Genomic DNA, 27,915 nt, shown 5'->3' with positions numbered 1-27,915 from the left:
AGTTGCAGGTATTTTGAATTATTTTTAAATAAATAGTACTTCTTACTAAAAGTTCTGACTAAAATTTTCTTTATGAACAAGTGCTTAAATGTTAAAGAAAATTGGAACTTGTATTGGAAGTTTAATAAAAATCCTAAACCCTCCTAATTATACAGTATAAGTAATACAGTACATGTTGGAACAAGTTCATAAGTGTATAAATGTATTGAAAATTACTTTAATGTATAAATGTAGTGTTATTAAAAAAATTATATTTGAAATTAAAAAAGTATATATTAAAATTTTTGAAAAAAATGGTTAGTAAAATTTATTCAAAATATGGAAAAAATAATTTAAGCAGATATAATTATTGCAGAATTACTCAAATATGTATTGGACTTATTGTTGCTTAGTTGTGTTGCTTAGTTACTTAGTTGCTTAGTTATTTAGTTCATTTAATAATTTAAGCAGATATAATTATTGCAGAATTACTCAAATATGTATTGGACTTATTGTTGCTTAGTTGTGTTGCTTAGTTACTTAGTTGCTCAGTTATTTAGTTCATTTACAAATTCAAATTAAAGTATTATGTAGGGCACATGTTTTTTGACAAAAATCAGATTGGAAAAACTAACTATTTTGTGATTGCTATGAATTTTTTTTATGAATATGATGCAGCATAAAATAATTTGATCCAAATAATGCATCGTATAATGATGAAATAAGAAGGCCTTCTGCTACACCTTATTTTAATCCAGAATAACAAATAGTCTATTTATTCAAAATTAACTGGTAACTTTTCTGTATTGATCTGATTTAAAAAGAGAAAGTCTTAATTCAGATGCATAATTTTCTTTTGCTTTACCTTTTTTACATAAAAGTTTGTATTAATTCAACTTTATAAATTATGTTTTATAGTTAAAGCTATCATCTAATTGCTCTTTAGAGTTGTAGAAACATTTTTAATTTTTTAATAACAAATAGAGTTGTAGAAACATAAAAGTTATAAAATCTTAATCCGCCTTTTAAAAAGTTTTGTAATAAACCTAAACAACTTCATTTTGTTTTCAAAATTATTGAAGTTTAACACCTTGATGATTGTATTTTTTAATTTTTAATAATCTTAATTAATAGTCTTTAAGATATTTGTTTGACCAGATCAACAAATAACCTCTAAAAATATTCATGTTAGTGTGGATATCACAATGGTAGATAGAGCAAGTAATTTGTTAAACATGTAAGTCCCAGTGTCTCAGTGTCCCAGTGAGTTCTTTTTGTTACAGTAAATTTGTTATTTTTTTCAAAAAGTTTTTAATATTTAGAAAGTTTAAGATCTAACAAAAATGAAATGGTTATTTAATAATGACAAATCAATAACTGTTTTTAAAAGTCCCTGATTTAAATTATTAAAAACGTTAGACAGTTTAGATGTTGAATAAATTGTTAACTCATTCTATTGAGATTCTAGAGAGAAAGTTTTACGTAAGTTAGTTTAAACATTTTAGTTAAATCCAAAATATACAATATGCAAAAGGTTATAATGCAGAGGCTTGTTGGTTATTTCTACATAACATTTACATTTTTTCTTTTTTAATATTGTCACTTCTTATCTCAGTACTTTTAATATCAGTGATTTATCTTTGATATTTGTATTATTTTGCCATTTCATTTAGAAATTCACAGAGCTTCACAATTCTTCCCACTATGAAGCTTACACTAATTTATACAAAGCTTACAACGTTTTATATGTTAAGCTTACACCATTTTGTATGTTAAGCTTGCACCATTTTATGTAAAGCTTACAAAATTTTGTATAAAAAATAAAATTTTATATAAAAAATAAAATTTTAAAAAATCTCAATTTTTACTGTTTCATTAGGTTTTTACATTTACATATATATAGCCCTTCACAAGCTGTTCACTTTTTTTTTAGTTGGTATTATATATATATAATAAATAATAATATATCTATAAATTCCTTTAGTTAAGTAGTTTACTTTAAAAATCATTAAAGCTTTTTGTTTTAGAAAGTAATCAAAGGATTGGATTTTTTTGAACCAGTTGTTGTTCAAAGTATGGTTATATTCAAGGTAAAAATTTAACTATATATAATAATGTTGTTTATTATTTTGATCTCTTATTATTTGTATGTTTACATATACGTATTAAAGGATGTAAGTTTAGTAAGCATTTTAATTTTGGATTTTATTTTTTCAAACTCTTTTGACAAATAAGTTGATATCTTACTTGGTAATTAAATATATTAAAGAAATTGTTGAGCAGGAGTATATCATATAAAATTAATATTTTTATATTATTTATAAGATTTTACTGAAATTTTACAATATTAAAAGTTAAACAACAAAAATTTTTATCCAATATTTTAATTTAAAATGTTTGGTGCTTCTTATAAGAGTGTTGAGTAATAAGCTTATAAAAAAGTGTTGAGTTGTAAGCTTTTTGTAAGAGTGTGGAAAGTTTAGTTTTCGTATAATGGGCGAATGTTTTAGATGCAAACTGTTTTGGTATTTACAATAAACATTTCCTTTATCAAGATATTAAAAAACTTTTGATTGTAGATTTTATGTTGCTCCTTTAGTTAAGTTTATTTTAGAAAATAATCTTTTTGTTTTATAAAGTAATCAGAGGTTTTTATTTTCTTAAAGCAGTTTCTGTTCAAAGTATTTTTATACAAAATGAAAATAACAGAAAAAATTATTCTTTTTCTAAATAAAAATAGTTTCGTAGTATTTTAATGAAAAAGATTCACAGGTGTCTTTTATAATAATAAAGCTTTTTTAAGATCAATTGTCTTTAAACTGTTTTTTTTTAACAATCCAAATAGTTTCTATGTTTTTCAAATATGTAGGTAGTCACAAAATAAAAATAAAAAATACTGTGTTTAGTCAACTATGGTTTTTCTTTAAAAAATGTGCTTAACTTTTTGTTTCGTCATTTTCTGTTTTAAGCTGATGCTTTTTGTTTCAATTTGCAACTTTCTATTAAAATTTTATGTTTACTATGTACTTAGCTTTCTTCTTTTCACTATAAAACACAAAATCAACTATGTCATATAATATAAAAAGTTTCCATTATTTGTTTATCTTAAATTTATCATTACTTTCTATTAGATTCTGTCCTACACTCTGGATGAAGGATGAAGTAGTTGTCAACAGAGCTATTTATGTTAAATAAAATGTTAAATAAAATTAAGAATCTATTTAACTCATAAGGCTACAGCAAAAGTAAGATCTGTATATAAATCATTTAACTATTGGTTAGTCATTGGACAAACTCTTAATAGCCTAGTTGGAGTCTTCAGTGATATTGCATGGCATTTGAAAAAGTATCAAGTGGCATTCCACAAGTGATTCTTCTATGGTTATTTACCTCAATGATACCTTATAATGAATGCTTTAAACATTTTGCATATCTTTAGTCAATTTTACTTTACACTCTGAAGATATAAAACATGACAACATAGAATAGGGAACAAAGAGATGCACCATTACACCTGTATTCATTAAGAGTTTTTAATATCACTTCACTTTTTTGTTTTTTTTTATATGTTATTTCACTTTTTTTTTTGGTCATCATTTTATAAGTTAATGTCAATACTGCAATTGTTAATTGTTTTATTAAGTGTAGAAATAAAATTAAAGCTACAAATAAACTATACATTTCTCTGCTGATCAAAAATTGTTGAGAAAAACTGCAAGAAAGAGTTTCTTAAAGTACAAGGTAAAACATGTTCCTCAAAATTGACTAATAACAAAGAATTTGAAGTTACATGTTTTGGTTAGCTGGTTAAAATGTTGCAAATATCCAAGTATGCACCCAAACAGATGATCCTGTCAAAGATCAGTTTAACAGTTTATAAAAAAACTTTTTTAACAATAAATATGGGACAAAGTTTTGATATCTTTTTAAATGGAAACATTTATTTTGAACTATTAAAGAAGTTTATAATCAGTATGCTGTAAAGTGAGGTTTTACTATCAAAAAAGAGCTTTTAATTGAGAACAACACACCTTATTGGTTAGTCAATGCACTGTTTATGACAATGTAACTGCAATTGAAGATCATGTGAAGCAGTATGTTCACAATATCATCATTACTAAGGTATTAATAAAAAGTTGCAAACCAGCATATTCTTGTTATATATGTGAGATATTTAAATAAAAATAAAAATTTTTCTACCAAAAATTTTTTCTACCAGAAATTTTTTCTACCAAAAAAGTAGAAAAAAGAAAGTTTATTTCTGTATAAGTTAACGGTTTATATAAGAGAAAGAAAGGTATTCAATTTATTTATATTATATTTTTGGAAATTTGACTTTTTCTTAAATACTTTTTAAAACTCTTCTGTCTGTAAGTTAGTTTTTTATTTATCTATGTATTTATTTCAAAAGGTTCCACTGTTTATATGTTTGAAATTCAAAAGGTTCCACTGTTTGTATGTTTGAAATCCAAAAGGTTCCACTGTTTATATGTTTGAAATTCAAAAGGTTCCACTGTTTATATGTTTGAAATTCAAAAGGTTCCACTGTTTATATGTTTGAAATACTTCAACATATTAGAAGTTTAAGCAATAGAAAGATATCAATTAATCTTGCAAAAAAAAATTATGGTCTACCAAGTGGTCATTTGTTCTGAAATCTGAAATAGTGTGATTTATGTTAACTATTACATTATATTTTAGGTGTATATTTTATGATCTATATACTTTTATAAATATATCTAGTTTTTTTTTAAATGTTAAAATGAATTCTTTTGATTTTTAAATATTTGCATCTTTTAGCAATAAAATTTAATTTTAAGCAATTTAACTTATATGATCAGTTGTTATTTTATTATATTTATGTTATAAATATATTTTTAGCAAGCACACATTGGAGGTGTAGGTAGGTTTTTTTTTTGTTGTTAATATTTTTTGTTTATATCTGCATTGTTTTCAGGTCCATTTATTTGCTCAATTATTGGTTACATAGATGCTTAGATTGTGATTGCTTAGATTGTCATTGCTTAAATTGTGATTGCTTAAATTGTGATTGCTTAAATTGTGATTGCTTAAATTGTGATTGCTTAAATTGTGATAGCTTAAATTGTGATTGCTTAAATTGTGATAGCTTAAATTGTGATAGCTTAAATTGTGATTATGCTTCTTTTTATAACTATTTGGTTGCATCTCCAATGTTAAATTTATCGGTTTTAACTATTATTTCTATTTAGTTGATATTTACAAACATTTACAAATCTACGTTTGTTCCTTTTATTCAATAAAAACCTTTCCTTTTACTCCAAGTGGTATAAAAACCAAAGAGTTTTTTACTTTTAATTTTGTTTGTTGCTTTTTAAGTTCTCCCTCACCAAGATGGAACGTTTCTTATTAATGATCCTCCTAAAGTTGTTGGGGTTTGGATAGCCCTAGAGGACGCAACAGTTGATAATGCTTGTCTGTGGTTTATTCCTGGTTCACAACACAGTATGTAATATTTTAAGTATCTGTATTCTTTTCATAAAATATATTATCTACCAATTATTTAAAAGTTGACAGCAAGTTTTATTACAAGCAAAAAAAAAGGTGCAAAAGATAAAGTCTGGAAATATTTTGATTTAAGCTTTTTTTATTCTGTTTATTATCATATATTTGATAATTTACTATATTTTTATCAAAAATAATAACGAAGCTTGGTTTCATTATTATTTTTGACGTTTTATTTAAGGCAATCAATAAATTTGATTTTTTGTAAGGCAGCAAACCAAAAAGTTTCATTTTTTTTGTAAATGAGGTAATAATTCAATTTTAAGTAATAACTTCTAAAACTTTACTTAAATAATATATTATTTATTATAAATTAATATTATTTATTATAATTTAATTAAATAATAAATTGAACTTATTTAGAAAATTTTTTGGAAAAAGTTTTTTGGAATTTTATTCACAAAATAATTTTATGTTATTTTTTTTTATATACTTTTTATTAAAAAATATATACTTTCAAATGTTTCAAAAATCACATAGAATGTACTTTTACATAGATCAATCTTTTGGATGAGTTGTTATAACAAGTTTATGGTTGTTTAAACAAGTTTAAGATGAGTTGTTAAAACAAGTGAAAAGGGAAAAAAGAGAAAAAGAAAAACGAAAGAAAAAATTTTAAAGAACAAAAAGATAAGTTAAAAATAAAGTACACTAACAAAAATATTAAAAGGTATAAGCGAACTAAAAGATTAAAGAAAAAATAAAACAAGAAAACGAATAAAAGAGTAAAACAAACAAATAGACGTAATAAAATAAAGCAAAAACAATCAATTAAACGCGAAGTAACAAGTTAAAAAAAAAGAAGTTTAAAAAATGTTCGAAAAAATAATAAAAAGAACTTATTAAAACAAAAATAATTCGCTACAAAGTTTTTACCCTTTGCGTTATGTAGCTTTTGTGCTTGCCTTTTCGTTTGCGCAACATTTGTTATTATTTGTGCTGTTGTTGCTTATTATTTTTATTGTTGCTCGCTGTTGTTATTATTTGAGTGTTTTCGTACTTTTTTGTCTTTTTATTTAATTTATTATAACTTAATCATTTTTTTTTTAATTTAATTTAATTTAATTTACAATTGCTTTTATTTATTAGTATTGCTGTTGAGTTCTTTGTTTGTTTTTATTTAGGTGTCACCCCAATGACTAGTTTTTAACTATATGAGTGACACCTAACCTAATTTTAAAAATTATTAAAAAAATTGTAATTTTCAATTTTGGGTAAAATAAATGGATAAAATAAAAAACAAGTTTAGGATTATTTGTTAAAACAAGTTAGGATTGTTTGTTAAAACAAGTTTAGGGTTAGTTGTTAAAACAAGTTTAGGAGTATTTGTATCTAAATCCTAAATACGGTATTCATTTGTCACATGTTTGTTTTGTTTTAAATTTTAAATATTTTTATAAATGCTATTTAATAAAATTTAAATAAATTACTGTGCAGGTCTCTTAGTTCTTAACTATGAAGGAACCATAATTAATTGGCCATTAAGTCTTAAGACAAAGGAGTATAAAAATGTTAGTTACTTAACCTTTATTTAGTTTAAAGATATATTGAAATTTTACATAGTTGATAATTAACTCTAATTGATGGTTGGCGCTAAAATATAGGTCAAGTATTGTATGCAGTGTAAAAAATAGTTGTATCAAAGATTTATTGAAGTTTTCCCTTGAATTTATTTATCATTTATTCATTATCCGTATTTAAGACATGTTAATAACTGCTTTTTGTTCCATATTTTTGTTACAATTTTTAGTCAGTTTCTTTAGAAATGGTACTTTATTACTATTATTTTATTTTTTTTTACCTCCTCAAAGCAGAGATAGCCGCTGCAGTTGAGGAGGTTTTCATTGTGGTTACAACTCTTTTTTAACTCTATAACTCTGAAGCACAAACCTTGACAAACAAGGCCGCTTCCTGGAGAAACAAGTTGAGCGCAGTACTACCAAAGATGTTGTAGGGATCAGAGGAAATGGATGGTTTTAATGGAAAATGGTGGGGAAAGGAACTTAGGAAGGATGAAATCCTGATGTAGAAAACATCTACCCAAGTAGCAAGCAACATTGGTGCAATATTGGTATAATATTTATCTCAATATTCGCTTAACATTGTTAACAATATTGCATCAATATAAAATGTCCACATTTTGATCTCTATATATATATATATATATATATATATATATATATATATATATATATATATATTATATATATATATATATATATATATACATATATATATACACATATGTATATATATTTATATATATATATATTAAATATATATATATATATGTATATATATATATATATACATACATACATACATATACACAAACATAAACATATATATATATATATATATATATATATATATACATATATATATATATATATATATATATATATATATATATATATATATATATATATATATATATATATAGTTTATGTTTGTGTATATATATATATGTATGTATATATATATATATATATATATATACATACATACATACATACATACATACATACATACATACATATACACAAACATAAACTTATATATATATATATATATATATATATATATATATATATATATATATATATATATATATATATATATATATATATATCCATTTTTACTTATGGAAAGTTTTAAAAAGGCAATAACATGACCAAGTAAACTAAAATAAATCATAACGCAACAAAGATTATAATATATCTTTATATTTTTTATTCATATAGATTCATTATAGTGATTTAAAACCTTCTGAATTCTATAAAACAATTTCTCACAGTTTTTAGAGTAGTTACTGCAGTAAAAAATCTAATAAAAGCCCATGATAAAAAAAGTTTTTTAATGAATTTTTTTTCTTAACAATATGTCACGTATGTGAACAACCAGTGCTCGAAGTGGAGAAAAAAAAGTAACGGTATAGTATTTGGTAAACTAAAATTACCATTCCGCTTAATCATTGTTATAAATAGAGATTTATAAAAAGGTGATGGGACGGGTTATACTTTATAAAAAGATGATGGGATGGCATCCCGCCCCACTTCGAGCATTGCATACAACTATATAAAAATGTCAATATTAAAAAGCTAATGACCCAATATCAACATATCAATATAGGCCAATAAGAGCATGTCAATAAGACTTCAATATTAGCATTCTAATATTGAGCAAAGAATATTAGATCAATTATGGCATGTTAATACATTCTCCAATATTGGTATGCCAATATTGGCGCAATATTGTTTACCATTATTGGCCCAATGTCGCATATTGCTCAAGATACCTAATATTGCACCATTATTGCATCACTATGCTACTATGGTAGATTATGTGTTTATTAAGAGTTTTATATGTTATAGATCCAATTACCCGGAAGATGATCAGAAATCCCACCAATGATGGAAATATTTTTACTGCACCACCTGATGTATATGACAGTACAAAGTTTGTTGCTGCACCAGTAAAGAAAGGTAAATGTCTGAAAGGTAGCTGTCACAACAGGTTTAGCTAAAGTTTTGTGACGTAGCTTTCCTCAAAGCAAAATAATTAAATTTAGCGATAAATTTTAATGTTTTGACTCATTTTGAATTCACTTGTAAAAATTGCTGATAGTATTGTATTTGCTAATAGTTTCACTTATAAAAGATTATTTTACACATTTATAGATATATAATTTATTTCGATAATAAACTTTTAATTAGAAAGTTTAAAAACAGGAAACCTTTGAGCTAAGCAGATAAGGTTAAGTTTTTTTATTTGTTTATAGTTGTTATAGTGTAACTTCGCTGATGACAAAAATAAAAAATAGACATAGGTATGACTACTGAAAGTACTAATAATGATTAAAGTTCTTGTGTACAATAACTTTTTAATAATTTATGATATAAATTAAAGAAATAAATAGAAAATTTAGTTAAAAAAATTAGGCTTTGTGTTGAAAATTATGCTGATAAATTCATTTTTAAACTTCAAGGGAAGAGGGCAGATCCATCTTTATCCATTGCGCTGCACCCATGAACAGGTGTGAGAAACAAAAATGAAAAACATCATCTTTAAACCTTATTTGACTCATTTAAGGTTTATTTTCCACATGAATACTACTTTTTTTTAAAACCAATTTCAAAAAAATGATGTTACTGTGCAGTATGAATCTTTAACTCTAAAATATTTTGTATAAAAATGATAAAAAAAATATTATTCAGTGAAAATTGTTTAAAAAGTGTCATAGTTTTATAGTAGCGACCATGTAAAAATGAAAAAACGGATATCTAAATTGCAAGTATTTGACTTAAAATTAAAGGATTTTAAAATACTTGTACTTGATAAAATTAAAGGATTTAACAAGTATTTGACAAAGTTAAAGGATTTTAAATTTTTGCGTAGTTGTTCCATATCTCTATATTTATACTTTTATAGACAAAATTAAAGGATTTATACTTTTATAGGGTTTTCTTGAGAATTAGTAAGCATTAAGCATTTTACAGAACTTGCACTATTGGGTTGATTTAAAATCAACGCAATAGTGTAAAGTTATATTTGCTATGTCATATTTTCTCTACATGTTTTGTATTAGGTTCTGCTATAGTTATCCATGGTCAGGTTGTCCACAAGAGCGAAAAAAATGTCTCTGATCAATCTCGTTTTATTTACACTTTTCACATTGCTGAGAAAAAAGAGACTATCTGGAGTGATGAAAATTGGTAAGTTTTTGAACAAATCTTTAAAAATTTAAAAAACAAACAAATAATCTACTAATATTATAAGTTTTCTTTGTAAAAACTTCGTAATAAAATATTTTTTCCAATAATAAAATATGTTTATAATCTTGAAGTAATTAGAAGCTTTTGAAAAACTGTTTAAAAATAACATTTTAACAAGGTTACAAGAAACTGATTCATACAAATTTCCGTACCTTTACAACGTTACAAGAAACTGATTCATACAAATTTCCGTACCTTAACAAGGTTACAAGAAACTGATTCAACAAATTTCCGTACCTTTACAAGTGAAAAGCGTCTGGATTGTTTATGCATACGAATTTTTTTACTTGATCATTTAAACTATTTATATATTAAATACCGCTTTATGAATTTTAGTTGCTATTTTTATATAGGAGAAACTTTTATTAAAGACAAATATAATACAAAGCAAACAATCAATCATTATTTATAGTTTTTTTATTTTGTTGTTATAATTTTTTTTTTAAAGAAATGGTGGAGTTTTTTATGTAGAAATATATAAATATTATTATTTTTTTTTAACTTTTTTTTGTCTTTATTAAAATATTTTATTTCAAAGAAAAATTAAAAGGTTTTTATTATATATATAAACAATATTTACTTGTAAATTTTGATTTTGTTTACAATAAATTTTTATTTAAAATAGGATTATGTTTATGTGTATTTAACACACACACGTCTTATTATTATTATAATTATAATTGTTATTACTTTTATTATCATAATTATTATTGTTATTATCACGATGATAATGATGGTGATGATGACGATGATGATGGTGATGATGATGGCGATGATGATAATAATGATATAGTGGAATTCTTTGATGGTGTTCTTTTGTTACTTTTGATTTGCTTTCAACGTTAAATCAGCGTTGAAATCAAACCAAATATTAACATTCGATTAATTTCGATATAAGGTTGATTCATCAAAATTATATACAAGTTTATGAACCTTGAAAATACAGCTGCTTTTTGCGCCACGACTCTCTAAACCCGCAAAACATTTTTTGTACAATTTAGTGTTGTTGTGAGTCAAATATTATAAACAACAATTCTTCATAAACTTTTTAAATTGAAAGCAAATAAAATCAAAAAAATAATTTAAATATCTTTTTTTAAAACGATTTTGATTAAATCATGTTCTCGTTACTTCATCATCAATATCAAATTCATTTGTAACTTTATCGCCTCCTGTCATCAGAATCTCATTTTGATTTAATGTACATTTCCACTATCCAATTGATATGGTGCAAACTTCTAACAGTCTGCAATATATATTTGTGCGTCGTATTTTTGACTTCAAAACATCGGGTAACTGCATCTAAATAAAAACATCCTAAAAGTAAGGTATTCGTAAATTTCACATGTATTAATGTAATTCACATTGTTCCCAAGGGGATGTGAACATTAAGTTATCAATAGTGGAAAAAGAAAATACTTATTACTGATCCATCTCTAATTTACTTCAAAATTGTCCGAGATAGCAACCCTTTATAAAATAAAGGTTACAAAACACAAATTATATATATATATATATATATATATATATATATATATATATATATATATATATATATATATACATATATATATATATATATATATATATATATATATATATATATATATACATAAAACACAAATTTTATACATTTATATATATATATATATATATATATACATATATATATATATATATATACATATATATATATATATATACATATATATATATATATATATATATATATCTCAAAACACAAATTATATATATATATATATAATTATAGGTTACATATTATTTATTAGGTTATATATTATTTTTAGGTTACAAAACACAAATTATATATATATATATATATATATATATATATATATATATATATATATATATATATATATATATATATATATATATATATATATATCAAACCTCCAAGTATAAAACAGTTGAAAGTTTATCAAACCGCAAACATCAAAGCAATTTCAAGTCCTATCCGGATTATGCTTGTAACCAAAAAAACGAGTTTCACTAGGCAAAAAAACAACAAAAATTTACTGAAATGATTTTCTATAAAAGATTAATTTAATGGATAAGGAAAGGATATATAGTTTTAATCAAAGGTGTTAAATTAGGCTTTTTTTTCTTGCTTCGAATCATAACACGGCATTTAATTAAAAAACAACTAAAACAATTTTTATAAAATCAAAAAAAAAATGTTTTCTTAATTACTAAAGCTTAAAGCTTGATTAGTTGTATTTCATAATTCCATTCGCGCCTGTAAAACTCCATTTTATATGAAGTTTAAGAAAAAATTCTTATTTGTTGTTTCGTTGTTTCTATTTTTAATATTTATTTTTGAATATTATTGGCGAACTGTCAAAATACTATATTTTAAAATTATTATGAACGTATCTATTTGCGTCAATGTATAAAGATTTAGCGTTTAAATGTTGATATTTTTTTTTTTTTTTACAAAACGAAAGGTTACGAACATAGTTCCGAAGCATTTCAATGTGGTTGTACTTCTATCTGTTTTATACTTCCATGTTCCAAAGAACCGAAAAAGTAGTTCGAGATAGCGAATGTTTAAGTTATTGGGGCATTCTACAATACGAACTTTTGCATATAAGTAAAAACAATTTGAGTTATCAAAAGTTTTGATATCAACGATAAAAACAATACAATATAAATTTAAATTTTTTTTTATGTCATTCTGTCGTAATTTTAAAGAAACGTCTCTATCAAATGTAACTGAGACTGCATTGAGCTTTTGTTGAAAATCTTCACGACAAAGACTAGCATATTGATTTACCTAAAAACATAAAAGTTTATCATATATTTGTTTTACTGGGATAAAATTTCTATCCCAGTAAAACAAATTTTACTGTGCTTTCCCCAAACAAGCCTTAATCGAAAAGTTTGTTGTTTATTAGGTCGCATACGTAATACAAAAATAATTCAAATTCATCTGCATTACAAATTTCATCAAAGTTAAACCTGGATAAAATTGTAGGGAGATTTGTTTCCTTCCATTTACGTGGTCATATCAGCTGTACAAGAGTTACCCTCTCCATTTACATGGTCATATCAGCTGTAGACGAGAGCCGTCACACTGCCTGGGACAGCAGCTCTGATTGGCGTCCTTATTTATCAAAATTTGCCTATATTATCGATGAACGACCTTTTTTTTTTTATTTTTAGGTACCTTCTTTTTATTTGGCGCCCCTTAAATATCTGCCGCCCGGTACAAACTCTCCCTTTCTCCCCCCCCCCCTCTCTTGGCGGCACTGCCCTCTCCACATTCAGCCTTGAAAGAAATAATATATCTGTTTTTCTAATATTCAAGCAAACCATTATTATGTATATAACATGGCAACTACTAAGAGTAATTGCCATGTTAAAGAAGGTGGAATGAGGCTAGAATTATTAAACTACAAGAAAACTCAAAACTTCTTTACATTCAGAAATATATCAGTTTACCGACGATATAACTGCATCATAAGCCGATCAATCACTTTAAGTAATTGCAGAAGAACTGTAAATTGTTCCATGATATTATAAAGTACGGTAAAAAATTGGGAATGTTGGCAAGAGCAACATTCCCAAGAAGGAGTTACCCAGAAAATTATTAAAATTAGCTATTATTGGGATGGTATATATATAAATAAATAAATAAAATAAATATATATATACTCAAAAGCGAAGTTTTATAAAAATATTAAAAATAGTTATATATATATATATATATACGTTTAAAAAGGAAGTAATTAAGGTTTATATAAAAAAACTATAATTAAGGAATACACAATAAGGAAACCAACTGCAAAGCAGATTTTGTTGCATGTAGAAGCCATTCACTAAATTTAGCAGGTGTGCATGTAACATCAGGTGCTGTGAGTTCTGTTATATGTTTTTGAACTATGGAGCAGTCATACAGATTTTTTACTTCCTTGAGTCATGGCTGGGATGTTATAACTTCGATCACTGGTCAAACTATCTAGTATATTATGGAGAAACGATGGAGTGCAAAGGGAGATCCAGTTAATGTTGCAAACAAAAAATTACTCAAAAATCTTAAATGCTGTCCCAGCTAGCACAGTTACCTTGGGCCAACGCATGTAAATACATCGCAAACGTCGGCTATTATCTTCAATGCAAATACAACGTTGATCCAATCTTAGTTTTATCCTATTTATATTAATGAAAACCTTAATAACGACGTTATTAAAAATAGTTAGCAAAATTACATCAGTCCAACGTATGATAAAGCATTGCAAATGTTGGTTGTTTTTCCAATCAAAATCCAACGTTGATCCAATATATAGGGATCAACGTTGATCAAATGTATATGGATCAGCGTTGACTAAACATGAATGAAACGACATTGATCCAATATACAGTATTGGACAAAACATTTGCAACCAACATCGAACAATGCTAAAAAGTGTTCCTAATTTTACATGTTTTAAAAACGAAACGAACTATACTACCACAGCAAACAGTTCAGGAGTCTGGAGTCATAGCATGCCACGACATGAGCAATCAGCTGACAGGTGACAGCACACATGCAGAATTTCGTTGACAAGTGCCATTTTGCAGCGGACAAAACAAGTGCAACTTTTTTGGTTTGTGTCATTTTCTTAAGTCTGATCCGTGTCAACGTCACGGAAGTTTTTTAATAATTAAAGAAAGTATCCAGAAGTATCCAGAAGTTTCCAGAAGCATGCAGAAGCTTCCAGACGCATCCATAAGCTTCCAGAAGCATCGAAAAGAAGCATCTAGAATCTTCCAGAACAGGTTCATACAGGTTCATTTTACTCTATAAGAGACATGTAAATTGACATGTAATTCAGTCAGTATATGGAGGTCAATCAGTCAGTATTATCAAGACAGTTTATCGAAGTGAGTTTTACCAAAGTGTTTTATCGAAGAACATCAATACAAGAAGTCAAATACAACAAGTGTTTCATTACATCAATACAGTCCATATCCAACCAAGACGTTGTAATCCACAGAGCATTATTGTATCATCACAAGGTAAATGTAACACGGTAAGCCTTGAGAAGCGTGATTATTTATTTTTATGACTTCAAGTGCAAAAATGGCTCCCGGCAGCCTTGGATTGGAACTAAGAAAGAAAATTATTGGCGATTACGTAAGTGGAATTTCACAAAAAAGTATTTGTGATAAATATCGCGTGAAAAAATGGACCGTATCAAGACTATGTTCCAAATATCGTTCTACGGGGAAGTTGGCAGCAGATAACAAAGGTGGAAGACCGCGTTCCACCACTTCTAGAGAGGATTCTATGATCGTCAGATCCGTCAAGAAGGATCTCTGGATATCATCAGTTGAGATACAAAAGCAATTAGAGCTGCCTGTATCGGACCGAACAAGCAGACGATGTGCTGTTGAAGCCGGATTGTTTTCTCGGCGCCCTGCAAAGAAACCGCTGATTTCACTAAAAAATCAGAAGAAAAGACTCCTGTTTGCTACATCTCATATTGACTGGAATGTGCAGAAATGGTGAACTGTCCTGTTCAGTGATGAATCGAAGTTCAACATCATTGGAAGCAATGGCATTTGCCGTGTACGTCGACCGGCCGGAAAACGCCTCGATTTACGTTACTGCCATAAGACCGTGAAGCATGGTGGAGGCAATGTAATTGTCTGGGGGTGTTTTTCTGCTAACGGTCTAGGTCCAATACGTCGAAACAACGGAATAATGGACCATTTCATGTATAAAAATATCATGAAAGATGTTATGTTACCTCATGCTGAATGGAATATGCAAATAAAATGGGTTTTTCAGCAAGACAATGATCCGAAACACACTGCAAAAGTAGTCAAGCAGTGGTTTCAAGACAACCACCTATCGGTAATGGATTGGCCGCCTCAATCTCTGGATCTCAATCCTATCGAGAACCTGTGGGAGATCGTCAACCGCAGAATTAATCGTGAAGGTGTTCGTAATAAGGATCAACTGTTTGAACAAATCCAAAAGACCTGAGCAGCAATTCCACAAAGTTTCATTAATCACCTGATCGAATCTATGCCTCGAAGATGCAAGGCTGTGATTGACAACAAAGGATTTGCTAAGAAATATTGATAGCAAAATACAGCTTTGTCAACATTTTGTCGAGTTGCACTTGTTTTGTCCAGAATGAAATCAACTTTTTTTAAATACTTTTGAATAATTTATTAATTTTTGTGTGCAAATAATGAACTTTGTGATGAATAAAACTTGAAAAACTTTTTTTCTAAACAGTTACATAGTTATTTCTCTAAATTGAAAAAATGCATCACTTTTACATAAAGAAACTAAATTAGCATTATTTGGTTGCACTCGTTTTGTCCAATACTGTATATGGATTAACGTTGATCCAATGTTTATATCGCAACAATAACCCAATGAGTATGGATTAACGTTGGATTATATACGTTGAATCAACTTTAATCCATATACATTGGAACTGCGTCGGATTTTATCTAGTAGATCAATGTTGTCTTTGCATCGAGAAAAAACAGATATACAAATATATATTTGCGTAATTTATAAGAATTATTTTTCATCCAAATATATCAGTTGATTATGGAAATATATATAGCTAATATATTTTTGTCAAAATGATACAAAAACAACGTTGGCGGTTGATGTTGAGTCAACGCAACGCGCAACATTTTCCTAACGTTTTATCAATGTATGCGTGCTAGCTGGGGTGGAGCAGTTAACTTGTAAAATTGATTACTGTTGGTTAGATCGGAATCATTTTTATTTTTGTGCATTCTCGTATTGTGGTAGTTCGTCTTTAGGGAAATAAATTATACAGAAATCTACCTTCAAACAAAAGGATTGAACATGCAACAATTTGATATCAAACTAGAAGCTATAAAATTATTTTAAACTGAGAATAAAGATCAATTAGTTAATAAAGCAGCCATTTATGTAAAAGTAATTTTTATGATACGACATAATCATGGATCATTGATGTAGAAAAAAAAAAAAGATAGCAGAGGAAGAACCACACAATGCTGCACTGTCAAATGAAAATGAGCTGAGAAAGGAAATCAGAGCCTTCAAGAGGGAGGAAGGGGGAGGGGGAAAGGAACAAACTGACCCGGGCGTTAAACTTGAAGAGGTGCCAAACGACCCGTTGGTTTTTTTCTTTTACAATAAATAGAAAACGTTTAAGTAACTGACAATGTGAAATCTGCTCAGTTTTGTATTTGAAGATGTCTATTTAGTATTTCTTTAGAATTAATTATAAACTATTTTTTACGTCAATGCTAGCTAGTGCTCGATTGCAAGGAAAATGGTTCGCTGTGGTAATTATAATGCAGAATTGTTAGTCCTTAGCCATGGCCTTGCCTTAAGTCCTAAAATTAAGACCTTGGCCTTGATCTTGAAACTATTGGTCTTGACCTTGGTCTTAACCTTGAAAATTTTGACAATGGCCTCGATTGGTTTGACCTTGTCCATCTATCATTTCTTTAAGATATCAGAACTTCTTTTGTGTTAGCTTTTGAAAAATTTTACCACAGTTGATTTTGTTTACAAGAGTTGTTTTTGTTTACTTGAGAGCCTTAGAACTTAATTTTGTGTTTTATGTCACAGATTAAATTGCCATTATACACTAGCGATTTTAAAGCAATTATCAATAAAATGATTGGTTAATGGGAATTTATTACATCTAAATATTAAGCCACATGATATATCTTAACATTTTTTATTAGTAAAAACATTTCAAAATTTAAAAAAAGATTAAAACACATCATTTTTACTTAAATTTAAAAACAGAATTTTAAAGGTTTGAATTAAAAATTTTTTAATTATATTTAAATAATAATTTATTATAGAGTTTTTTTATTTCTATTTATTTGAATTAAAAATTTTTTTATTATATTTAAATAATAATTTATTATAGAGTTTTTTTATTTCTATTTATTCTGTTTTTATTCAACTTATTTAATTCTGTTCAAAAAAGTCTGTAATGTATAATTAATAAAGTTTTTTAAATAATTTTATTTATAAAATCTTTAATTAAAAGACTTTGAACCAATAAGCAATAGTTCAATTATCCTTCTTTGATAGTTTGGTCATTGAACTACCCAAGATTTGCTCAAGAATAACACTAGAAACCACTATGACATCTACTAAAAAAAACGCTACACCTCAAATTCAAAAAAAAAAATAAAAAAATGATTTTTACAAATAATATAAAAAATCATATTTTTACAAACAAAATTTTGACAAGTTTCTTGAAAAAATCTATCGCAAGAATTTAATCAAAAAGCTTATTTGTTTAAAAAGCTATACACAATGATACAATATTCAAAAACTAGAAATCTATATTTGACAAGTATTTCTGTGTTCATGGAATGTCAGCTCCTGTAAGCTTATTTTTAGTCAGAGTGGATTGATACCCTCATAGAGCTTGTATATCTGATTCGTTGTTTGCAGCTTTGATGTCTCTTAAGTGTAACAATGACTTATTGGCTACATAGTGATTGTTAATGGTTATGACTTATTGTTAACGCTAACAACTTATTTCAACATACCTTTAATTAAAAGATGCTAATATTTGTTGTTATCATTAAGCCCGAAAATACAAAAAAATAAAGAATTAAAAGTATTATTTCGTTATTTTTATGTATTTTTGTTTTCGGCTTTCATATATATCTAGAAATAGATTTTTTTTATTGATTTCGTCGAACTCTGCGCATAATCTTGGTCTAATTTCACAACATGTAGTTTTATTGTCACAGCACTTGCTACTTGCAGATTTGTTAATAACTTTTGTTCTTGGCCTTGACATCTTAGTTTTGGTCTTTAAAAGTTTGACCTTGGCCTTGTCCATGACCTTGAAATCATTAGCTTGGGTCTCAACCTTGTTATTTTTGGCCTTGTTAACAACTCTGTTATAATGGTAGCTGATCAAATTTTGTTTTGAAAACAGTCTACACAGATAGCACTGTCAATCTCACACTAAATAATCTCACACTAAGCAGGTAACCTTTGTTATTCGTTTTCTTCTTTACGAAAGAGAAACTAATCGCTAGAAAATCAAAGAATTACTTTTGCGTATTGAAGCTTTTGAGAAGAAGAAAGAAGTCAATTTAGCCAAGCTTATCACTGATTTGATTTTTATTTATTTTTTTTTTTTTTTTATTATTATTTATTTATTTTGCCGTTGATAAATATTACAAAAAAGAAATTACAATAAAAGAAAAATCCTGGCCGGAGCAAGAAGAAGACAGGTTGTCTTATCACCGAGCCCCGTCACACAAAAATATACATGCACAATAAATGATAAAAGACAAAAAGACAGTATAAATACAAAAACAAAAACAAATCAAATACTTCAGCAATAAAATAATTTGTTGCTAAAAATCTTCCAGCAGAATAATTTTAAAAATAAAAAAGTAAAAACGACAGAAAATCATGAAAGTTATAAAAACACACAAAAAAAAATGCGTTAATTAATTAAAAAAAAAAAAAGCAATATATGTAAACATAACTATTTAGACTGATTATTTAATATCGTCAAAAATATGAACGAAAAAGGCAATTTTATTTTCATTATCTTTTATACTAATGGTTAGAAACTATTTTAATAAACGCTAAAGAAAGTGATAAAGATTTAATTTATTTTCAAGCGATTCCGTCCAAACCTTTAAATTGTTTTCAAAAAAGGTATTTGAAATCTAATATATCGAATTCCATGTTCATTAAATACCGTTTTGAATCATCCTTAAAACTTTGCAAAGTGCAGTTTAAAACGAAGTTTTGTTTTTTACTAAAGATTGGAAGAAATTTTTTCCAAACTAAAGGTCCCCGATATTGAATTTGGTACGAACTTATTTTAAAAAGGTTTATGGGAACCACAAAGTTATTCACTGAAAATTTGGTTGGATATATATGGGAGATTTTATTAAAGTAGGATTGAAATGTTACTGGAGAAAACCCAAGTTTTGCTTTAAACATAAATAACATTACTTGATGAATATTAAGCTTATAAATATTTCAAGCTCCAAGCTGACGTAAGAGAGGTTCGCATTGTGTTTTTCTATTTGCCCTAAATACTCTCCTGCAAGCATGTTTTTGTTTACTATAAATTTTTTTGAGTTTAGTGTGATTAGTGCTACCCCAGGAAATGTTACAGTATGAAAGATAACTGTGTATATACGAAAAATATAAATTTTTTAAAGACTCGTTATTAAGAAAAGGTTTTGTTCGGTATAACATGGCAATATTTTTTGAGATCTTACCTTCAATATATTTAATATGAAATTTCCATGACAATTTTTCATCTAAGAGCACTCCCAGAAAGTTTGTAGTCAATTCCCTTTTAATTATTTTATTATTGATTAAAAGATTGGGTAGTTTAAGAGGAATATTCTCGGCTTTACTAGGTTTATGGAATAGGATAAATTTTGTTTTCTCTACATTTAATAATAGTCGGTTACTTATAAACCACTCGTTGATCTTATCTAATTCTTCGTTAAATATTTTAAAAAGAACAGTAATATCTTTGTGAGAATAAAACAAATTAGTGTCATCTGCAAATAAGATAGTATTTAATACTTTTGATGATAAATATAAGTCATTTATATAAAGTAAGAACAATAATGGTCCCAAAATAGAACCTTGGGGTACTCCACAAGTTATTAAGTTGTTTTTTGAGTCTTTTGTTTCTTTAAGTACAAATTGCTTTCTGTTAGTTAAGTATGATTTAAACCAAAGTAAACTTTGATTTTTAACACCATAGTTTTCTAATTTTTTCAAAAGAATTTCATGATTTACTGTGTCGAAAGCTTTGGATAAATCAATAAAAACCCCTATTGTATAGCAATCACTATTAAATCCATTTGATATATGCTTAACCAATTCAATTATTGCATGGTTAGTAGAATGATTTTTTTTAAAACCGTATTGATTTTTAAATAAAATCTTATTTTCAGATAGATATTTATAAAGTCTGTTGTACATAATGCGTTCAATTAGTTTAGAAAAGCAGGGTAAGACTGAGATTGGTCTGTAGTTTGAAATATTGGTCTCATCGCCAGATTTGAAAATAGGTGTTATTTTTGCAATTTTTAGTTTATCTGGAATATGACCTGATTTAAGGGAGAGATTAAAAATATGGAATAATGAGGGTTCGATAATATCAAAAACAGATTTAATTACATTAACATTAATTTGATCTATACCTGCACTTTTATTTTTTTTCAGACTATTAAAGGCAGTTTGTAGTTCACTTTTGGTTAAAATCGGTTCTTCCATAATTAAATCAGTTGTTGCAAGATATGAATCAAATTTTTTTTGACCAACTGGACTTTTCGCTGCTAGGTTTGGGCCAACATCAAGAAAAAAATTGTTTAATTTCTCAATAATAACTTCTTTATGATAAATCATTTTTCCCTCAATAATAAGTTTTTGCGGTAAGTTATTTTTTTCAATTTTATTTTTCCCAATTAAGTCTCTAATAACACTCCATGTTTTTTGAGGGTTTCCTTTGTTTTTTTCAAGCAGTTTAGCATAGTAATTTACTTTTGATCGTTTTTTAGTTTTTTCAAATAAACTTTTATAATTTTTGTAATTAGTTTCATTTTTATAAGTTTTATTTTTTGAATATTTATCATACAATTTTTGTTTTTTCCTTGATGATTTTAGTAGGCCTTTGGTCATCCATGGGGATACAACCGACTTTGAGTTTATTACTTTAACTTTTAAAGGAAATGCCTTATCATACATTTTAGAAAATTGGTTTAGAAATAAATCATAAGCATTATTTACATCGCGTGATTGCAGTACAAGATTCCAATCGACGTAATTATTTAATAAATTTTTAAATTGGCATATGGAACTTTCATTGATTTGTCTCATGAATACTGTTGATTTGTGGGTAGCATTATTTAGAGTAACGCTCTCAGTAATAAGGAATATAGAAAAATGATCGGTTAAATCAGTCTTGATTATACCAGTTTTAAAACGGCTATTATGAAAATTGTTAGTTATAACATTATCTAATAATGTCGATGATTTTTTAGTTACTCTTGTTGCTTTGTTTATAGTTGGGATAAGGTTGTATTCGAGAAGAATATCAATAAAAGTTTTTGCTTCACTATTTAAGGCATGGTTGAGTAAGTCAATGTTGATATCCCCAACTACGTAAACATGCTTTTGCAATATATTTTTTGTGTTTAGGAATGTGCGCAGATAAGTTTTAAATGTTTTTAAACTATTAGCTGGTGTTCTATAAATAGCATTGATTATAAAATTATTAGCTAATTTATTTATTATCTCAACGCATAATGCCTCCCAATCTGTATTGTTTACATTAAGATCTTTACGCTGAATAAAATCAATAGAATTGTGAACGTATATGCTTATACCACCATTAACGCAAATATCGCGCATTTGATGAACTGGTGTATGGTTTCTTAACTCAAAATTAGAATTTGTTTCATTGCTTTTAAGCCAAGTTTCTGTAAAACAAATTATTTTAAAATCATAATTAAGTTCTCCCAATAAACACTTAAAGTTCTCGAAGTTTGTATTCATACTTCGAATATTAATATGCAATATTGAAAATTTATTCTTATTCTCACAGAGATATTGAGTAGATTCAGGTATTGAATAGTACTCACTTTCTAATAAGGTTTCAGTATGATTATCAGAGTTATTATCGCTAAAAACAATATTTTTAGCATTAATATTAGAAGAGAGATTATTCTCCATTTCTAAAAGTTAAATTAAAATTTGAAAAACTAAAAAAAATTAAAAATAAAGTATCGTTAAAAGAAATATAAAATATTTACGTTGCTTTTCGAGACCATTCGCGAACCACCAACTTGTCGTATGAAATATACGCAAACATTCCAGCTTCTCGTGCTTTTTTCATGCCCGTCCGTAATTCTTTTCTAATTAGCATCGTCTCCGCGCAATAATCCTCATTGATATAAATATTTTCCCCTTTCAATTTCCGTTTTTTAGAATGTTTTCCTTGTCTTTATAATTGAGCAATTTCAAAACTATGGATCTGACTTTTTTATTGTCTCTAGAACCAGTTCTATGTGCCCTTTCTATTTTTATATCTTTTAACCCAAGAGTTTCTTCAAATAATTTTAACACTTTAGCCTCACTATCACTCCAACTTTCATTTTTGCTTTCCTTTAAACCATCGACTCTCAGATTGTTTCTTCTTGATTTATCTTCTATTTCTCTAAGCCTACTTTTTAGTTTTAATATCTCGCTGTTGTCTTTTAGCTTTGAACTTATCTCTTTTGTTTTTGATTTCACAAGTTCAAATTTTTCTGAAGCAATATCGTCATTGGTTTGAATAAATTTTTTCATTTCAAGTAAATCATTTTCTAAGGAGACGACTTTTTTATTTGTTTGTTCTATATCATTTTCGAATTTATTTATTTTTATTAGGTTCTTTATATTTTCTTTTTCGTAATTGTCAAGTCTCTCAGTGAACATTTTCAAGTTCGCAGCTGTTAAAGACGCAAAGCTTTTCTCTTGTTTTTTCAAAAGTTTTATGGTTTCATCTAAGTTTGCATTGCTTTGTTTTTCAAGTAAATCTGCAACAAATTTCTCAATAATTTCTAAATCCATATTATTATGTTATCTTGATAATGTGATATTTTTATTCAGTCTTCCTTTATATTTTTATTTTAATTATAATAACTAATAAAATAAAAAACTATTATTTTTTATTTTTTTATATTAAACTTCTTCCGTTTACACGTCTGCTCTTGTTGATTGCGTATTGCGTATAAAGATTTAGATTTAGAGACTAGGTTTGGATATTCAAAACTGTCGCAATCAGGGATACAATAAAATATCGAATATGTCAGGTGCTTACAAGAGAGATCAAGCCTAAATAAACTAAAATTGTTCGGAAGCTCTTCGCGTTCTCTGTAGCGCTCACAATTTGAACTTGGCTGGTGTGCACACAGTTAAATCAGCCATTAAGGTTAAAGTATTCTTTGGAAATTTTAAATTTTTGCACGCATTTTTTAGTGCAATCCATGCCCGATGGAAGATCCTCACTGAAGTGGGAGGAATTTCACTACATAGACTTTCTATAACAAGGTTGAGCTCTCGTACTGAGAGAAGTGTTAGCAGATTTTAAATATGTCTAAAACATGGATTTGACCAATGAGCAGCTCAGCCAAGCAAATCCCTTAAAAAATTGGTTATCCTTATTTGAATTTGTATTATTACTTTGGTACGAAACCATTACTGCTGTAAACCACGTTATTTGTCTTGTACAATCTGAACCCATTACTATCGATGATAAGCTATGTTTGATTGAACAGCTGCTGAAAGATCTTAAACGGATTAGGGGTACTTTGTTGCAAATTTTTCAGGAGGCTGTAGCTGTAGCTGGACCGCTACGATTCGAAACTGAACTCGCTAATGAAAGAAAGCGTAAACTGAAGCGTTTTCACAATGAAACAGCCCATTTACACGACAGCCAAATGAAAGAACTTGAAGCGAATTTTTTTAATGCTGGTTTATATAGTCTGATCCATTAAATAGATTCAAGATTTGAGGCAAGCAGGATAATTGGCAATATTTTTTTATTTATCTGATTAAATAATGATTATCTTTTCGTTCAAAATAAAACCTGCGAACTTGCACGGTTTTACCCGAGAGATGTGAAAAAAGAGAATCTCATTGAACTAATTCGCCATTTTAACAATGCCCGCAAAACAATTTTCAAGCACTTAAATCTGCTGCAGCTACTCAATCAAACCTTCGAGAAGAAGCTTGAAAGCCTTTTTTCGTACATTTACATCATTCTCCGTATTTTCAAAACTATTTATGTGTCAATTGCTGATGGGGATGGATCGTTTAGTAAACTGAAGGTTGTAAAAATCTCTCTCCATTCGACCATATACTAGGATTACGTTACTGATCTTTTAATTACTTCGATTGAAAAAGATTTGTCTAAAAAGATAAGCTACGACAATGTCATCGAAATTTGGAAGGCCAGAAAAGCTCGAGAAGTTTATTTTTAGGCGCCTTATTTACCTATTGCGAAAATATTGTTGATTGACTTTTCTTTTATTGGTTTTAAAACTAATATTTGATTTATATATCAGTTTTGATTAATGGACTGATTCTTAATCCAGAGAATTAGTGTAACTGAAACAGTAAATTTTTAATAATTAAAGTAATTAATAGTAGATAATTGCTGCGTTCACAAAAATTTAAACTTTATAATTTCTTAGTTTGAAATAGGGGCACCGTTCTCCATTTTTGACCCGGGCTCTATTGGCGCTCTCAAAGGCCCTAAAGGAAATGTTCCTTGATAGAGTAATGCAAGAAATCAATAAATTATTTGCTGAAAAATATGCTATTTTTATTCCATTAAATCTTTTGAATGATAAATACAGTTTCAATTTTATGGGTCATGAACATGATAAAATCAACAAAGAAGAATTTCTCGTTGAAAGGAAAAGAATTGAGTTTTATTTCTGTTACCGCATCACAAGACAAAACTAAAACATGAATGGATTTTGGTCCATTTAAATTTTTGCAGTTTATTCTAAGTTACAGTCTTGAAAACTCAGTTCCTATTATAGTGTGGCAATAGCCACACTAACAGCATTTGTAAGAAAAACAACTATATAGTTGTGCTTACTTTGCTAACAGATAAGCTCAGAAAAAAAACCTTTAAAATGTCATTATCTTACAAAAATCTCTTCATTAAAAGTTTGTCAATCTGGTACACAAAAGCGAAGTTTTATAAAAATATTAAAAATAGTAATATATATATATATATATATATATATATATATATATATATATATATATATATATATATATATATATATATATATATATATATATATATATATATATATATATATATATTGGTGTCTAGCTGTTATCGAAAAAAAAAGAGGAGAAACTAAGATAAAATGGCTGACAAAATTGATATTAAAATTTACCACTCGCAAGATCAACTAAAATCAATTTTCAAGGTGCTTGTATTAACTTGAGAAAAACTGTCAAGCGTAAATTAAAAAATATTTTTTTGGATCCAGCTTAATGAATAATCTCCACAGGCAAATTGTTTTTAAAAAATGAAAGAAGCTTTTTATCAATTACTCCAAGAATTAAAAGTACTTAAAAAGTTGAAAAGTAACTTACTTAAATTACGCGAAAGTCCATGGTCATATATCATGGTCAATGGTCATTCTAAATTCAAAAAAAGAAGAGAGCTAAAGCATGGAAAAAAAAGTATACCATAAACAAAAACATTAATTTTTTTAGCATGGTGAATTAATAGCTCTTGTAAGTTTGCAAAGATTTTCTTAAAATTAATAAAAATATCCAAGTCTTTGCATTATCATAAATATGATAATGCAAAGATGACTTGGATATTTTTATTAATTTTAAGAAAATCTTTGCAAACTTACAAGAGCTTTTAATTCACCATGCTAAAAAAATTAATGTTTTTGTTTATGAAATCCCAAAATTTGGGATTTACGGAATTACAGGAGGTTTTTGAAAATATTAAGCATTCTTACACTTAAACTTTGAACTTAGTTTTCCAAATCTTCATGTTGTTACGGAAAAAGAGAGTTATTCACTAGCTATTTTAGCACTTGGTTATCTTGAATTCCCATCTAGTACTTTTTTGGTCTCAAAAGACTAATTGTGGTGCAGGCAAGTTTTTAAATCATATAAAATTTAGCATTACACAAAGCCAGTTATATAAAAATCATTATTTTTGGTCTTGTAAGGTTGCAAACATTTTCTTAAAATATTTAAAACAGTAACCTCTCACCTGGTTGTTAACAATTGGAAAACAAATAATTTTTTCTAAAATGTCAATATTATGCATAACTTTGAACATTTGAATCAGGTCTCCTCATTTACTCTTTTTCACTAGTGTAGTTAGATTCAATTTTATGAGTCATTTTTCATAGAAAAGAAATTGATGATATTAGTTAGTTGATGATACTAGTTAGAAATTTAATTGATGATGGAGCTGGTAGAAGTTCTGAGTCCAGCGAAGTTGGCGATTCAATTCTTGTCAAAGAAATCAGTAAATCTCAATAATTGCAACACAACTATCAAGTTTCTCTTGGACAATTTAGAAATGCATGATCATCAGCTCTCGCAGGACATCTTCTTGGCTATCAAAGAGAAAATCAACGAACGCAGACATGACGTTCTTCAATCACTCATCCTTTACTTGCACGACATCAATGCAACAGCATCAATGGGCCGAATCACTTTGCAACATCGACTGTTGCAGCTATGAGCAAACTTGCAGTGAAACTGATGGAAAGACTCTTCAGTACTGAAAATGATGATTGTGTGGAACAACCTGAACAGCAAGAAGAACCATCAGCATCAACATCACAGCAGGTTCAAAGAGGTTTAGCTGAGCAACTGACACTTGCCTTAAAAGCTTCAAGAAAGATCACCAACAATGAGGCGGGCAAAGTTATTGATTAAAAAAAGAAGATGCAAATGTATGCGAAGACAAAAGTACGCTCACCAACTCTGGATAGACTTTTCGAGGGACTGAAGACAATACAAGCAACATAAGTAGCTGCAGAACGTCGTTTTTTGGAAGCAAATATTCTTGTGAGCAAAGTT

General features: G+C 27.3%; 1 protein-coding gene across 2 annotated transcripts in view; it reads left to right on the top strand.

Moving 5' to 3' along the window:
• Positions 1 to 10,928, top strand: part of LOC100211447 (phytanoyl-CoA dioxygenase domain-containing protein 1) — a 15,437-nt gene extending 4,509 nt beyond the window's left edge. Inside the window, exons 6-12 of one of the 2 annotated variants that reach the window (XM_065810489.1) lie at positions 2,007 to 2,069; positions 4,861 to 4,882; positions 5,338 to 5,463; positions 8,898 to 9,008; positions 10,112 to 10,238; positions 10,417 to 10,459; positions 10,503 to 10,928. In XM_065810489.1, coding sequence (XP_065666561.1) covers positions 2,007 to 2,069; positions 4,861 to 4,882; positions 5,338 to 5,463; positions 8,898 to 9,008; positions 10,112 to 10,238; positions 10,417 to 10,459; positions 10,503 to 10,517 — 507 coding nt within the window. In that variant the 3' untranslated portion in view covers positions 10,518 to 10,928. Of the gene's footprint in view, positions 1 to 2,006; positions 2,070 to 4,860; positions 4,883 to 5,337; positions 5,464 to 8,897; positions 9,009 to 10,111; positions 10,239 to 10,416 lie in introns of both variants that reach the window. The other variant, XM_065810488.1, reaches the window with a different exon arrangement.
• Positions 10,929 to 27,915: the final 16,987 nt, after the last annotated feature.

Source organism: Hydra vulgaris, chromosome 11 (genome assembly GCF_038396675.1).
Source record: "Hydra vulgaris chromosome 11, alternate assembly HydraT2T_AEP".
In the NCBI taxonomy this organism is placed as follows: domain Eukaryota; kingdom Metazoa; phylum Cnidaria; class Hydrozoa; order Anthoathecata; family Hydridae; genus Hydra; species Hydra vulgaris.
Note: the sequence above shows the minus strand (reverse complement) of the source record. Positions and strands in the feature narration are given on the sequence as shown.